Source organism: Fundulus heteroclitus, chromosome 6 (genome assembly GCF_011125445.2).
Source record: "Fundulus heteroclitus isolate FHET01 chromosome 6, MU-UCD_Fhet_4.1, whole genome shotgun sequence".
In the NCBI taxonomy this organism is placed as follows: Eukaryota; Metazoa; Chordata; class Actinopteri; order Cyprinodontiformes; family Fundulidae; genus Fundulus; species Fundulus heteroclitus.
Genome location: NC_046366.1, coordinates 5,984,290 through 6,001,341, shown reverse-complemented (window position 1 = coordinate 6,001,341; position 17,052 = coordinate 5,984,290). Strand labels below are relative to the sequence as shown.

The 17,052-nt window shown below is 41.5% G+C and overlaps 1 protein-coding gene across 1 annotated transcript in view; it reads right to left on the bottom strand.

Annotated features, from left to right (window-relative positions):
* Nucleotides 1-1,044: 1,044 nt before the first annotated feature.
* LOC105925191 (BMP/retinoic acid-inducible neural-specific protein 3) overlaps nt 1,045-17,052 on the bottom strand; it is a gene marked incomplete at its 5' end in the record, with an annotated part of 37,434 nt that continues 21,426 nt past the window's right edge. Inside the window, 3 exon segments of the mRNA XM_036137926.1 lie at nt 1,045-2,329; nt 5,798-6,020; nt 14,734-14,970. Coding sequence (XP_035993819.1) covers nt 1,204-2,329; nt 5,798-6,020; nt 14,734-14,970 — 1,586 coding nt within the window.

Sequence of the window (17,052 nt, the reverse complement as noted above, 5' to 3'; positions counted from 1 at the left end):
TTTCACTGCAATTAAAGCTGTTGGTTCTTTTGGCAGTGTTGTGCAGGAGAGAAGTTTTAACCCTAACCCTTCTCTAGCAATTTTAACTACGCTGACTTGATGGTCTAAGAGTGTTAAAAGTGGCCGCAGTTCCAAACGTAGTCTGAATGGAACACTCTTCTGTCAAGCTCGTTTCTGCTATTAAAGGAGCTATTTTGGGAACTTTATAAATATGAAGACATTATGAAACATGAGAGCAAAGACAGTTGGATAGAAGAACAAGGCGTCATTCATATGCTAATTTGTGAATGACAGTCTTGCAATAGATTTAGGTCTGAACTTTATGCGGGACCGCCGCACACATGGCTGTGCCTCGATCTAAACCCCAGACACATTCCACGATTGCTTTAACCACAGTCGCTGCTCTCTGCACTACTCACCAATGCGATAAATCAGTTTAGTCACCTGGGATTGAAATTCACAGTGATCTAAGACAGAAAGTGACTGGAAATTTAATGAAAATATTTGATCAAAATTAAATATATTTGTGGAAACTGTCTGTAGCTACTGTAACATTTAGGTAAATTTGTGTGTTGGAAATAACTTTTGTTTGTCATTTAATCCTTAAATAATATTTTTTAAGTCATAATAAATATATAATTTAAATTAATTAATTTTAAAGGTAAATGTGCGTGCATGTGTGTATGTATATGCATATATGTGTGTGCGTGTGTTTGTGTGTAGAGCTAAATTATCCTGCTAATTGTGAAATTGTTCATTTATTTGTTAGTTTTTAATATAATTGAATTTGACATATTCACTTTCATCTGTTTTGAGTGACAATTTAATAATACAGTATGACGGAATCCTCTTTATTGCATTTTTTTGCAGCCCTACTTCCTTGGTCTTCATGATCCTGCTTTTACCACTAAACCCTAAAAATATAGAAGCTTGCTGTGGTAACCAGACAAAAGGTGTAAAATTTGTGAATACTTTTGAATGGGATTGTATGTGAAGTACATTATTTCTTGATATTTTTTGAGATAAACAAATCTGCACTGAAAATATATTTAAAAAAAACATCAAATTTATTTTCACATTGTGTATGTACAGCACGGCCGTAAACAACATACCACACACATGACACAATATGATCCAGCTGCCCGTGGATACAAGTCTGTCTGTGGCAAGAAAAGAGTAAAAAAAACACGGGGTGGTGGGCCATTAGCTGCACAGTTTATTGGCCTCGTACTCTGTGTAGTTTGGATGTTTGGCACTGAACGCTTGCAGGGCAGTGAGTATCCTCGTCACGTCGGCGCTGGTCAGTTTGAGTCTGTGACGGAGCAGACAGGCGAACAGATCCACGTGTGGTGTCCCCGGGGGAGAGAGGCGGTTCACCCTGTAGCGCAGCTCCACCAGCTGCAGCAGGGCAGAGTCCTGTGATCCCTGAGTGTACGGGTAGTCTATCTGCAGGATCAGGTCCTGGATGGCTTCGTGGTCGAAGTGGACGCTGTACCCAAACAGCTGCATGCTGTTCACTTTCATGTAGCCGATGTTGTTGGACGGCTCTGAGTCCTCCGGGGGATCGCTGTATAGACTCGTGTTCTTGTTTCCTGCTCCAGAGTCCCTGCTGAAACTCCTCAGATAAAAATGAACGGTCTCAAAAAAGCTCTTCCACCTGTTTCCCAAAGTCAGCGTCCAGTTGTAGCAGTCCAGCGGGATGTCCAGCTTGGTCCGCTCCCAGTCTGGGTATCCGTGCTGACCTATAGGCATGGTCCAGCTCTCAGAATGGCTGCCCCCAAAAGGATTGACGAACAGTGACAGCGTCGGCTCCAGTGTGCTGTTTCTGGTGAGGCAAAACTGCAGGGTGAGTCCGAGGAGCATGTGAACCCGGTTGGATTTGACTCGGTTACTCTTAAGCGTGAGCAGCATTCTCTTCCTCCAGGAGGGATCGAACCAGGTGTTTATGCGCACGTCGTTGCTCACAAACACACCGTGCAGAGCGAGGCGCGGGTCGCGCCGCTGGATCAAGAAGCGCAGCTCCAGATCCTGCAGATCCCTGTCGCTCTCCATGCCGAGGTACGGGTCGGTGGGGTCGGGCACCGCGGGGCGGCAGGCCCCCTGGGTCAGGGTGAATCCCAGGTTGCAGCTGGAGCACCGAGTCCGGTTCTCCGTGGAACAGGAGGCACAGCGGGGACCGTCCCCCACGGAGCAGGGGACGAGGCCCTGGCACGGCGGGTGGTCATAGGGGCAGGAGCAGCTGCGACTCTTCTCGCTGTAAACACCGACCTGCTTGTTCTCGCTGCAGTACAACATGGAGAGGGCATAGTTCAGCCAGAAGTGCAGGGGCCTGGGGGAGAGATGAGACAAGTGTTTCAGTGCGCATCGCGTTTGGAGACGCTACACTGCTCTACTGGCCCCATGAAGATAATAAAAAACTCTATTAGCCAGGGGTTTTTCTCTTTTGAAGTGGCATTTAGTTCAACGTTAATGGGGAATTGTCAAACATTACAGCAATAAATATGAAAAATCTTCAAAAATATGAAACCTAGATGAATAGCAATTGGTCTCTCCATTATCTTTCAAGGCAGGTGGGTTTGAAACACACTTTGGGGACCTAAAATGAGCATTTGGAGCCATTTTCTTTAGATTTAGACTTTTAGAACAAAAAACACTACCACATATGGATAGTTTACTGTCTATTGCTAAATAAACAGAAAAAAAGTGTTTTCTGGACAAAAACAATGACGGGAACACTCTTACTTTTCCAACACCGCTGCACCCGAAAACATTTGTGAAACTTTTAAAAGTAAACAGGCGAAGAGGGCAGTAATCTCTTCACCCACGAAAAACAGACTCTCTGTTGGAAACATATCCAGTCCCAGGATTTTAAAGCTACTGGAATCCTGGCTTTAAAAGCTAGAGCAGCTCAAGGCTGAGGGGCGAGGACACAACAAAGATCCCGCAACAGCGAGTTCTACCAGAGACAGCAGCTAGACCACCGTGAGTGTTTCAGAAAGTGTCTCAGAAAAGAAAATTGGTGGTTTCCCATGGTTTCTATGTGTCCTCTGCCAGCACACAACATCTGCTGATGTACATGGATCCCTTTTTAAATTAAATAAAACTATTATCTCCAAATGTGTATGTTTAATGACAGTTGGAGATGATGGACAGAGTCCTTGGAATGCCACTTTGTCATCCTCATTACCGTAATGCAAGTAAAAAATCAAGAGTAAAATTCCATTCGTTGTTGCTTTGCTTAACACAACCACCACATGATTTGCTGATATGAACTATCCTAGTGACAGGTGAGCAGCAGAGTAGTATTGCTGGTCAGAACTAGAGCCTAAATGACAGTAAGGCTCAAAATGTTGAGAGAATTTCTATGTTATGATTTTTTGTCACAAACCATCCACTGTGGCCAATTACTGGTAGACTGGGCTTGGTATTAAATCCCTGGGTAGTGTGCAAGTCTGTTAGATTTCATAGCTACTGCTCTCAGGCGTATTCCTCTTCACTTTACAAGATGCAATATAAAAAAAAATAATAAAATACATTTCCATTAAAATTAAAATGTGTGGTGGAGTCATAGCTATCTCCGTAAAGGTGGCCACCATGTTCATCTGCTGGAGTTCTGTAATTCACATGACACGTCATCATATTTGGTCACGTTTGGCTGGGCTTGGCTGTCTTATACTTGGTGTCTTCCTCTTATGCAGTTTCTTTACTTTTGACATGGCAAAAGGATGGAAGGAAGGGAGGAAGGAAGGGAGGAAGGAAGGAAGGAAGATTTTATTTATATGCCACATTTCTATATATAAAAAAACATTAAATAAGCATAATATTTCATACAGTTAAGAAAAATAAAAATGAATAAAAAGCAAAAACTACTAATTTCAAGTCTAAATGAAAACAATTCCAGACTCTTGAGGCCATTTCCTTCCAACTTAGTATGGGAGCACCTTCACCTGATCACAGGACCTCAGGGACCTGCCAGGGTCATATTTACAGGTGCAGAAATCCTCTGAGATATCTCTGCCTGTCTGTAAAGAGCGTTCCAAGCCAGTGAGAGAATCTGAAATTGTACTCTGAAATAAACTGAGCACCAGACGAGTCGCATCAAGATTTTCGTCACATGTGGAAACTTGGAGGATTTAGTGTGATTTTATGGGAACTTTTGACCATGCTTTCAGAAGCCCATTTGTGAGATCAGACACTGATGTTGGAAGGTCAGTTCCTAGCTCACATTAGCTGCATTAACTAAACCCAAAGGTGTTCTATTGGGCTGAGGTCAGACCTGGGGCCAGACAAGTTCCTCCAAACCAACCTCATTAATCCATACCTTTATGGTCATCGCTTTGTGCACTGGTGAACAGTCATATATGGACTGAAGAATCCACAAGATTTTCCAAAATGTCTTGGCATGCTGTAACATTTCGGGTTCCTTTGACTGGAACTAACGGAGTCAAACCCAGCAGGTGAATAATGCATCCCACGCACTGGAGTCAATCATGTAAGGCTTGGATGCAGCTGCTCGGCCATAGAAACCGATTCCATGAAGCTCTCTATGAACTGCTCTTGAGCTAATCTGATCACACAACGTTTAAATGTCTGTAGCCATGGACTCTGGGGAAAGTTGACAACCCCTGCACACTTTGTGCCTCAACTTCCACTGTGATTCTTTGGTGGCTCACTTTGTGAGTGGCTGTCATTCATAATCACGTCCACCTTATTATAATTCCACTAACAGTTGATTGTGGAATATTTCGCATTGAGGAAATTTGGACTTACTGCATATATGATATTCCTATCACAGTACCACACTGGAATCCACTGAGCTCCTGAAAGCAACTCATTCTTTCATGTTTGATGATGGATTTTATACACCTGTGGCCATGGAAGTGATTAAAACACCTATATCCAATCATCTGGAGGGTGTGTGTGAATACTTTTAGTAACAGTGTATTATGAGCCACAAGCCAAAATAAGACTAATAAGGAAAAAGTTCTAAAAATGAATGTTTAACTTTTGAAAATGTAAAGATTACATATTTACGTCCCACTGGATTAATAAAAAGCAGCATATCACATCAAAATGGGGGGGGGGGGACAGGGTGGCTTAAAACAATTACAACAGCCTAAATAATAATTTGGGTTTAAAAAAAAAAAAAGGAAATGTAAATCGTAGATAACAAAAATAGCCCAAACCAATTCCAATTTTACAAGTAGAAGGAGCTTGATACAAAGGTGCTGTCAGAGTGTGGAGTGAAGAGGCAGGGGGATTATAGGAGAGGCACACTGATGGGTTGTGTATTATGTAGCTAATTTTCCTGCCAGAAATAGCTTTCGGTATTGAGTGTTGATAAGAGAGCCATCAATCTGCGAGAAAGAGAGCATCCAGGTGGGAGTGCGGCTGAAACGACTGAACAGATGAGACTAACTTATCTATCACTGCAGCAGCACACACACTTCGATATGTTTTCAGAAAAACGAATCAAATATTTGGCGTGAAATCTTAAGATGCCTTATTTAGAGTTATCCTGCGCAGAACTACAGATGGTTAGAAATCGGCGGTGTTTTGCCAAACATGAGCCCCTTAGTCTCCTGCCGACTGGGGCTGCAGCTTCGCTCCCGTCAGCACTTTTCACCTCTCTCGCCGGCTACTTTTCCTCAAGTGCCTTCTAATAAGCACTGTCTTGCTCTGCTGCTTTCTCTCTCCGCCTCGTGCATAAATCATTCTCATAATTATAGGTTCAGGGGAGCAGCTTGGGTTAACACGCATACTCCTCTCTCTCACTCGCTCCCGTCCCACATCTTACCTCGGCCTCGGCAGGATAATCCTCGGCGGCTTTCGGCACCTCTTGCTGAGGCTGAAGAGCTTGTTAGTCGTGCGGTGGGCTCTGGCGAGGAGCTGCTTGCTGCTGGTCTCCAGCTGCCTGTAGCGCGGCAGCAGCCCAACATCCATCCTCCACAAGTGCTCCACGACAGATGTGTTCACAGCGTAGTGGACTGGCAGCTTCCCAACGAAGCCTAGGAACTCCTCTGGTATGAAGGAGAAAATGATTAAATAAACCCTGCCTGTGGCTAAAAGCCCAAGGATTAAAAAATATCCAAAAAACCTCTTTCCTTTCATTGTTTGCCTAAGATAATCGACCAGCTAAACAGCCTCGATAATAGCAGCAAAGCGGGAGGAAAACATGTTGACATAGTCAATTTCCCTTTGCCGATTGGGTCAGAAAACAAACGACATATCCGTCCATGAACACTTCATTCGTGTTAACTTAAATTAGGCTAGATATTTGTTCACAGTGCCTTTCAAAAGAATTAATGCCTGCTGGTTCTTTTATACATTTTGTCACGTTACAAGCCTATTCATAGTTCTTAAACATTAATGCAAATTAACATCTAAAATGTCTGGGTTCGTATTAAGTCCTACTTTGAGGAACCTTTTGCTACATTTGAAGCTGACAGTCTTTTGTGGCATGTTGCCGTCAGCTTCGGATATAGACGCTGACATTTTGGCCCATTCTTTTGTTGCTGCTGTAAACGTTCAGTTTAGATATCATCTGACCAGATCTCCTTCTTTATCACGCTGCTGTATGGCTTGTAGCAAACTGCAATCTGGCATTGTTCTTGCCCCTTTGAATAAAGGGCAAATTTCCAGACTCCAAGACTAATAGTTGTCCCGTCGATGGAATCTTCATCGATGTGAATCTCTGTCGCTCCTCCAGAGTTGGATGGGCCTCTTGGCTGCTTCCTTAATTATTGCTCTTCTTGCCCAACCAGTCCGATCTCTCTCCTTTCCAGGTAACAGAGTGAACAGAGCTCTGTCAGACGCTCAAAGCTTAGCGTGTTGTTTAATAACCTAACCCTGCTTTATACTTATTTTTACAAGTTATTTAGGGGTATCGAGTTAAAGACTGCACACCACACCCTTTTCATTTCCAGTTTACAAAAAAAATTACGTTATTTTGATCTGTCATGTACACTGCAAAAACTGAACTAAAAATAAGTAAAATGTTCTTAAAATGAGTGTATCTGTCCTTGATTTGAGGAGGTAAATAAGATAATTTGCCAATGGAATAAGATTTTTGCACTTAAAATAGGAAAAATTCATCTCCATCATCTTATTTCAAGTGCAGGATGTTTAATTATCTTATTTTAGGGGTCAAAATACTCATTCCATTTGCAGATAATATCATTTACCTGCTCAAATCAAGGACAAAAACCCAAATTTTAAGAACATTTTACTTATTTTAAGGTCTGTTTTTGCAGTGTAGAATCCCATTACCAGTACAGTGAAGTTTCTGGCTTTATCATGACGAAATGTGCAAACGTTTATGAGGCATGAATACTTTTGCAAGGTGCTATACCAGACTTGACATGAGAGCAGAACACACTCACTCCTGCACTCATATTCTTTGCTCATGTAGGATGTCACGTTTGCAAACTACCACCCTGTGAATAACTGACCTTATAGCAATGATAAGAATACTTCATCTAATGCATCGTAATGACCATTTTCTGAGCTATTGGGATTTTCATACGTATTGCCTTTAATGGCAGAGACAGTTTATTATGAGCTGTGAAGCATTTTATCCTTTCGTCATGCTATTGGCTGAGCAAAAAGAGATTCAAAAGGCTAAATTATCTTTATTAAAATATTCAATTAGAAAATCTTTTATGTCAGATAGTTCATCTTTCAAAATATCTTTTGTTTGTTAAACTTTCCTAGGTCAGTGGGTTTAGTTAGTATGGGTCTTGAAAGAGCGCCACACCATTCGAACCCAATTTACCTTTCGCCTTGTTTGATATTTTCCTTTGCTTCCTGTTTCCTTAGGTAGACCTTCCTCGGTTAAGCTATCATCACATGCAGTTGTCCTGGTTTCCAAGTTTTAATACCAGCTGCTCATTTTTCAGCTCCTCTCGTAGTGTTTATTCTGCCAATTCTTGTTTACTCAATGTTCTTTTGTTGAATGTGTTTGTCTGGCCTCCAGCTTTAGTCCTGCAAAGCCAGAACACATCTGTTTGACCATTTTTGGATCCTGATGCTTTGTCTGATGTCTCTTGCAGTGTTTTTGCTTTTTTTGCTGTGTGAGTCCAGGCCTTCGATTATTTCTGGCTGTCACCTGAAACTGTGGATTTTGGGTCCCATTCATTCTTTATTTCCTTTGGTAAAAGAAAAAAAAAAATCTATGTCTGTGTTGTTAAAGTGGCCTCAAAGGCAAATGGACTGTGTTTCACCAAAAAACATCCAAAGCATACTGCAAATTAGTCTAGGGTGGGTCCTGCCTCTCACCCTCTGGAGAAAGGCACCAGTGCCCCCACAACCCTGTATGGCTAAGTGGATGTAAATATTGGATAGATGGGTACTATGAATTAGGGCTATTTGGAAATACCTTTAATTGTTTGGGGCTTTGCAATACACAGCATTAATAGGAATTGGATATATTTGGACTTCCTTCAAATGTAACTCTAAATCCTATTCTCAATGTCTCCTGTAGTCTAAGTTATTTTCAAACATTTGAAATATCGAATGTGGCCTCTCCTGATGCAACCAATCAAGGCCTTCATTTACTCCATAAGGGGTGGTCTAGATAGAACGCCTCAAATACCTGTCGCCTCAAGCACAAAAGAGGGCGCAGATTTTATACTAAAAGCTAGCGCCAGGGAGAAGAAAAAAACGTGCGTACACAATACTGCACACCTTTCAGTCATATATTGTAATTTTTGAATTATCGAATTCATCACATGCAGCCTGGACCATCCTGTCTTCGCCTAAAAATAAATATGCAAAGTGCTATAAATACACGGAGGGGGTGCCCAAATAATCGTGGGTATGGGTGGCGGTCAGTAAAGCAAGGAAGAGAAGACTCACTGGATGTGAAACAGATGTGTTAGTGTCGGAGGTGGAGGCAAGACGTACAACTTTATTTGCCATTCATTCCACCGGTATCGGTAAGAAAATGCAACCAACGGAGTGGCAGAAGGTAGTGAATGCTGTAAACGCAGCAAGAGCAGAAGGAGGATCCGTGGCCGACAGAAAAAAGGCACAACATCAAGTTGGATGTCGAGAAGAGAGCTGCTGTGCATCGGCGGAGGTGTAAGCCACAGGTGGAGGCCCTAGGTTGCCAGAGCGAGGGTGGCTGGTATGATAGGCGAGAAACACGGGCATTCTGCCAGCACATGAGGTTGATTCAGACATGATTGTTATGTACGAACACGTCGATGTATGAAACAAAGTACTATGATTATGCTGTAATCACACAATGGAAAATAGAGTGACATGTCATCATTATACAGACTGGACAAACAGTCATTTTAATGGACCTCTATTTGAACAACTTGGGGAAAATGGGGACCGCAGGAGAAGTGACGTGGAATCCGAGGACCTCAGTCCTGCCCCCAGTGTTCCCACAGCAGCTGAACGTGGGAAACGAGCCGTCTGGACCAGAGAGACAGCAGACCTCGGAGACAGTAGGACATCAGTCCAGCTGGGTGCTCACCACTGCTGTGTTTCAATCAGGCAGACATAGTCAAACCCCCCAAGGGTTATTTGCACTGAATTACAGAGAGCAAGACACCTCATGTGAGATAGGCAAACCCTTGTTTAAAATTACTTAAATATAAACTGTCTGTACCCGTTTTGCTCTACAAAATCTATGTGAGGTCCAATCGCCACAATCCAACCGATGCATTGACCTCAACCATAGGTGCTGCTCTAGCATCTGGATCATGGTTGTAGACACCCACATCTGGCAGAGGCACACCATGAAGATGTGTCACAGGCTAGCAGACTGTGGCATGCCTTCCATGGGGTGTACAACAGGATGCCGTCCCTCCTGTCCAAGCAGCGGCAGCGGCCTTTGAGGAGCCCAATGGTGCGTTTAATGATGGTTAATGTGCAACCATGCAGCACGTTATACTGCAGCTTGTTCTGTCTGAGGCTTAGGGAGGGGCGTGGGGAGCCAGGTATTAAGCAACCGGGATAAGAATATTGAATTAGTTTGAATCCAAAGGGATTTATGAAACCTGAAACTGATTGTGGGCACAGTTTTTGTGCCTATATTTAGCACAATTGAAAATCAGGCGCAAACTACCACACATAAAGTGCACATCCATACCTTGTGGAAAGAGGAATTTTTCCCCCTACCCTCAGTGTTCCTATACACTGTGCTCTGTACCAAGCACAGTTCTCCATCCACCCATTATCTATAACTTCTTATCTATCCAGGTTCACAGGGGGCTTGTGCATATCTCCAACGGTCAAAGCACATTTATGTAGTATTAAATTATTATGGGGTTTTCTTGGTTTGCAGTATTTTCGCTCAAGCGGCTGCAGTGAGGAGTTGGTTCAGGTAAATTCAGCTGTTTATAAATTAATCTTGCTGTCTGACTGTACAGCTCCTTCCTGGATTCAGAGTGGGGATGGGAAGGTGCTGACAGCTGGAGTCTGCTTTTCCTGGTTTTATGATTGATATGTAATCTTTTAAATTTAACTGGTTGTTTTTTTTATATTTTCAACTTATTTAGCTTTTGTTTGAAGCATTTTGAGACACTTAGAGTGCACTATAAATAAAATTCTTAATTTCTATCAACCATCTATCCATTTATTACTCTACCCACTTATCTGTACAGAATCATGAGGGCTGGTGTCTATCTCCAGCACGGAGATAGACACCAGTTTTCCCCCTGAACGGGGGAAAACTGGGTAAATAGATATATCTGTTATTTTAATATATATATATATATATATATATATATATATATATATATATATATATATATATATATATATATATATATATATATATATATATATATATATATATATGCATATCTATCTATCTATCTATCTATCTATCTATCTATATAGATATAGATAATCATTCATTATTACCACCAATGACTAAAGGAAGGTTTTCAGTCATTGGAGGCTGGATAAGCGCTGCTCAGCTGTTGCTTTTGACCCGTCACTGATACATAAACCAGTAGAAAAATAAAGGTTTTGTCTAGTTTTGTTGTTATGTAATTGAACAGTTTTTGCAGAACCTCTGCTGACAAAACGACATTTTTCCCCTTTATTTGTTATCACAATAATTAATATTGTCTTTAATAAAAGACAAAGTTAAATAGCAGAACTTGTCTATTCATTAAAATTATTTTGTGTGTCCTGGGTGTTCAAAAATGTAAACATTTCTTAAAACTTCATGTCTTTTACGGTAGCTCCCAAACTGCCAGTAGCACACGCAGTTTACTAATTTAAATGAGGTGGACCGAATCAATGTTGCATGTCTTATCCATTGTGGAAGCAATCTTTGAAAAATCACCTGCAACATGCCCACTTAATGCACCTGCAAACTTTTTTTCTGCCCACGCAATTTAGCGCTCCTTATTTGGAGTCTTTGAAAATAAAGCCCTATGCATAGAAGAATGAAAACCCTAAACCAATTCAGGACGTCATATAAAACCATAAAACTTACCTAGAAGCCAGCAATCGGGAACAGCCCCTGTTTGAAGTCTGTTCCCAACAGAAGCCTACTATTATGCTGTATAAAAGAATCACGTGTTATACCAGGCTCTATATTTGTTAGGCACATTGGCGCATCCCATGTGAGTTGCAAATTTATTGAACGGAACTGCTTTCTATTTACAAAAGTGAATTAATTTATAGAAGGTGCTCTTATACGGCCACTTAAGTGTAGCCTACTGCTCCTATCACATCTCCTGGCTGGAAATTGCAAATTAATTTCTGGTTGTTCTAGTCTTCTGCCTTATAAGTAAAGTTCCTCCAAACCACCCTTTTATGTTTGTCTTGTTGATAAAGAGGGTGATATGTTTTTCTGGCTGAGCTCAACATGACAGCAGAGTTTAAACTTCCAGAAGCAGAACAATGTGTGGATCAGTGGCTGTAGGAAGGGGAGAGGCAGTCATTGCAGTGCTAAGTTAAAAAAAGTGCCGTGACTTGGACCAATGAGTACCTTTGCATAATTTGTAAAACTGAATAATTCTGTTTAGTATTGATCATATGAAAACATCTATTATTTTGACAAGCCTAGGCTGTAGCATCTGAACTCCACTCTACCAGGACGTGCAATGAATTTGCTAACTTCTTTACAGACAAAGTACAAAAATATTTAGAATATTAGTCCCTGTAGCTCTACGCTTCTCCAGGAGTGAATGCTGCTTGTAGCTTGTACTTTGAAGCAATCAACTGGTTCCCTTATATAGGACATTTTTGACCAATCTGTATAATATGATTGAATTTGACTTTGTAAAGTGCCTCGAGATGACATGTTTCATGAATTGGTGCTATATAAATAAAATTGAATTGTATTGAATAAAAAATTTAATTGAATAGTCTGTACTTCAAGTCCAGTACCAATGCTGAGTCTAGCCTAAACAATTTCCCACTTTTCCACTTAATTGTTTCTAAGAAGTGTTGGAGAATGTCAAGATGTTTATTGGCAAAACTGAGACAACCACCCCTTAAGTATTTTGTGACCACCTGAATAGGTCATCAACATCACTTAAAATAATTTCTTTCCATATTTGAGGTTAATGGCTCTCACTGGGGTTTACTGGAGACTCATAGCAACTAAGTAAGTAACTTTTCTGAAGCCTTGGAAATGGCTTTGTAATCCTTTACAGACTGACAGATGTGATTTATTTTGTCTTTTGTACTTGAATTTCTTTAGATTGGGGCAAGTTGTGTTGCTTTTTGAGACATGTTAGCATACTTTATGTTGAGGTGATTTTAAGATTCTAGCGGTGTGGCAATCCTCAAGTCTAGGTGTGGCTAGCAAAATTGAACTGAGCGATCACAGTTAACCATGACTTAGAAGGGAGGAGGGTATTACATTTCAATATGGGGCTAACTGGTTTTGATAGCTTTTTCATAGGTAACTCCACAGAGTTCCACAGCAGAGACGGCAGTATCTGTCCATTGGCCCATAATAAGCTGTACACTCCATAGAGCTGGGATTTATGGAAGTCTGGCCAGAAAAAAGCATTTACTTGTTGTTAAAAATAAGAAGACATAGCTTGAGTTTGCCAAAAGGCACGTGGGCAACTTCCCAAATGTATGGGGGATGGTGTTCTGGTCAGATGAGACTAAAGTTTAACTCTTTGGCCAACAAGGAAAACGTTGTCTGGTGCAAACCCAACGCACCCCATCATCCCCACAGTGAAACATGGTGGTGGTGGCAGAATTTTCGCCTGCAGAGACTGGAAAACTGGTCCAAGTAGAGGGAAAGATGCTAAATATATAGATATTCTGGAGCAAAACCAGCGCCAGTTTGCCTGTGATTTTGAGACCTTCCTACAGGACAATGACCAGAAAATACAGCTAAAGCAAGACTCGAGTGGCTTAAGAGGAAACATTTAAATGTGTTGGAATAGCATTGTCAAAGTCCAGACCTCAATCCAATTAGGAATCTGTGTTTAGACTTGAATATTGTTGTCACAAGTTAACACCATGCAACAGGAGAAGGAGCTGGAGCAGTTTTAACCTTGAGGGAAAATCCCAATGGACATCTTGCCATTGGGACAAACACATAAAAAAACTTATCCAAAACCTCTTTCAGGTGGAACTGCAGCAAAGCATGACTTTACAAAGTATTGAGTTTAGGTGGAATGAACCGTAATACCCACTGAAGTTTTCTGTTATTTGTCCTATTTGTTTTTTGCTTCACAATAAAATATAATAAATCTTCAAAGTTGTAGATGTGTTAGTGAAATAGTACAAACCAGGTTGTGAGGCAAGAACACATAAAAAAGTGTCAAGAGGGATACAAATATTTGCAGGCCATTGTACATATGTTGGAGACTACAGAATTGGGGTGGATGTCTGAATCACCATCTCGTTTAATTAAATTTTCATTAGGAAAAGAAATTCTTAAAAAAAAAAATCATTTCTTCCCTGCTTTATAATTGTTTTTCTTCAAGATTGCGTAACTCGCTCAAGGCATTCACGCTAATGTCTCAGCCTCAATGTGCAATTTCCACATTCTGCTATTTTTATGCAGTGTCTCTCCCATTATGCTTCAATCTGATTCTATTTTGTGTCTTTCTTGCTGCTTTTTGTCAGAAGCAAATGTATGCAAATATAGTCTTTTCAGTTATGTAGAGAATAAATGATTTATATACCTTCAAACTGTTCATTATGTAAAAGTGATGACTTGAAAAAATGATGGTGTTATCACGTCTTATTTCACGAGCCAGAAACTGAAGAAATATGAATAAGATGTGTCAGGGATAACAAATTTCACAATTCATCAAGTCATATTTCTTTTTCTGTTAGAATAACTTAGACTGCCGAGGTTTTAAACATTGGTGTTTCTTCTTTTTTTAACCCTTTTTATTAAGTCAGAGAAAACGTTTTTATACTTTTTTTTTTGACCTTGTAGATTTTTGGTCTGAACAATTTGACTTTCTAAGACCTAATGAAGCAACTTATAAAAGCATCCATCTAGTCACTGAAAGCTAACCGTTGCTTCTATGAATTGTCTGCAGTGAACACCAACGCTATGTTCACAGAAGGAACAAGGAAGAAAAAAACAGCTTTTAAACTCATAGATTTAGGTATAAATGTGTTTGTCAGAGGAAGAGACTTCCTTCGCTTTGAACCCTAGACAGAACATAGAGGAATGTTTTAAAAGCCAATGTACCATCTGTATGTTTTTATTACCACTAAAAGCACTATTCACGCTGACATTTTCAGATTTGAAAGGGTCAACATTAGCTTGTTACTCACCAGATTCCTCAAACTCTTTGTTGGCCAGCCTCAGAGCTTCTCTGATGTGCAGCAGGCTGTTTTCCAGAGTGTCCAGGTCAGAGTGAGGACAGTTGCACTGAGGAAAGTCCACACTGCACTCACACCAGCAGTCGTTCTTCCGGCAAACAAACTGGCCCTCTGATTTGCAGCCGATGTAGTTAAGAGCTGCCTGAATGAAACGACTTTGTAGGTAGCCTGGAAGTATTACCTGCAACCCTGTGGTGGGCCAAAGACAGAAGACATGGAGAACAAAAGGTGTTCACGTGAATATTTTGTTTGAATATCGTTGAAATTTATTTCAGTAAGTCAAAAAGTACATTCATTATGCACGAGTTGATGAATCACCCTTTAATTTGTCAGACAATTAGAATATTACATAAAGTTTATTTAAAAAAAGCATTTTAATACAGACATTTTAGATTTTTATTACAGCCTACACAATCATGAGAAGACTGCTGACTTTCCCAACAGGGTATGACCCCTTCCACAAGGAATGTAGGCCAAAAATGGTATAACCTAAATAAGTTGGCTTTATCCAGTGCTATATACAAATACTCCAATGGAAGGCTGAGTGAAAGAAAAGTGTAGTTAAAGGAACAGGGCAAATGGTAAAGATACACGTCTTGGGAGAATTGACCAGCAAGATCATTCAACAATTTGGTAGCGTCAAAATGTGTGGACTGCAGCTGGACTCAAACTTTCCAGAGCCATCACCACCAAGATATATGGATAAGATCTACAGCTATTAAATTCCTTGTGTTAGACTGCATACGTCCTTCTACTGACAAGCTTTATGGAGATCCTGATTCTCTTTTCCAGCAAACCTTGGTAAGGCCCGCACAGACAAAGGTACCAAAAGCTGGTCAATTACCATAGTGTTACTGTGCTTGACTGGCCAGCAGACTGGCCTTAATGCAGTATTGTGAGTGGAAGATGAGGGACCCATAACCAGAACCAACACTACAGATGAGTTGAAGGCTACCAAAGCAACCTGGGTCTCCTGAACCACTGAGCAGAACCCCTGGCTGATCCTCTATGCCATGCTGATTGCAAGGCATGGAGATGTGACTGCGTTGATGCAGTAATTCTTGTGAAAGGAGCCAGGAGGTTTCAAAGCTGTAGTAGGTAACTTTTGCACAAATATATTCCATCCATCCTTCCATTCTCTTCCGCTTATCCGGGGTTGGGTCGCGGAGGTAGCATCTTCAGTAGAGGGGCCCAGACGTCCCTCTCCCCAGCCACTTGGGCCAGCTCCTCCGGAGGAATCCCAAGGCGTTCCCAGGCCAGCTGAGAGACATAGTCCCTCCAGCGTGTCCTGGGTCTTCCCCTGGGTCTCCTCCCGGTGGGACGTGCCCGGAACACCAGGGAGGAGTCCAGGAGGCATCCTAACCAGATGCCCGAGCCACCTCAACTAGCTCCTCTCGACGTGGAGGAGCAGGCTTAAGAGTGTGATTTCTCTGTAGTTGAAACACACCCTCCGGTCCCCCTGTTGAAATAGAGGGACCACCACCCCAGTGTCCCAATCCAGGGGAACTGCCCCCGATGTCCACGCAATGTTGCAGTCGCATTAACCAACACAGCCCCACAACATCCAGAGCCTGGCCAAACTGGCTCTTGGGAAAAATATATTTTTCTACATATTTCTTAAAGCTGTCACTGTCTTGACAGTAAAATATGAGACAGATAACCAGTGAAAAAAAATCCTGCTCCTCTGGCTCCTCTCAGTGGTCCTACTGCCATTTGCAGAAATAGACCGCTCCCGTTCAGAAACAACCAATCAGAGCCAAGAGGAATGTCAGGCTCTGATTGGTTGTTGGTAGTGTCAATCATTCTCATGTACATGCTGCTCACACCCAGTCTGCCACACAGCGCTACTGTAATTCAACCCCAAGACTGCTGGCAGAGTGCAGCTCTGTGGAGAAATGGTGGAGAAACAACCTGCTTTACAGGAAAACTGCCCATTTGGAGAGGAACCTGCTCAGATAACAAGGACAGGTAAACATTGGAACAGCACGGCAGGCTCCACTGTGGGGGAGGAGCTATAGAGAGAGGGCTATAGCACAGCAAGCAGCAGGGACATGGAAGGTGTGCTTGGTCAAATTTCCAGGCTAAGTCTACTCCCTACTGCAGCTTTAAGTGTATACACTGTACAATACATGGCCATAGTTTTCTGTAGTCTTGCATGTCTACATTAAAATGCTTTTTAATTGGTCTTAAACTATAATATCCTAAGAAACTGGATTAATAATTTACATTAGCTGGAGACCATAACGATTAAAAATAATCAGGAAAGAATGC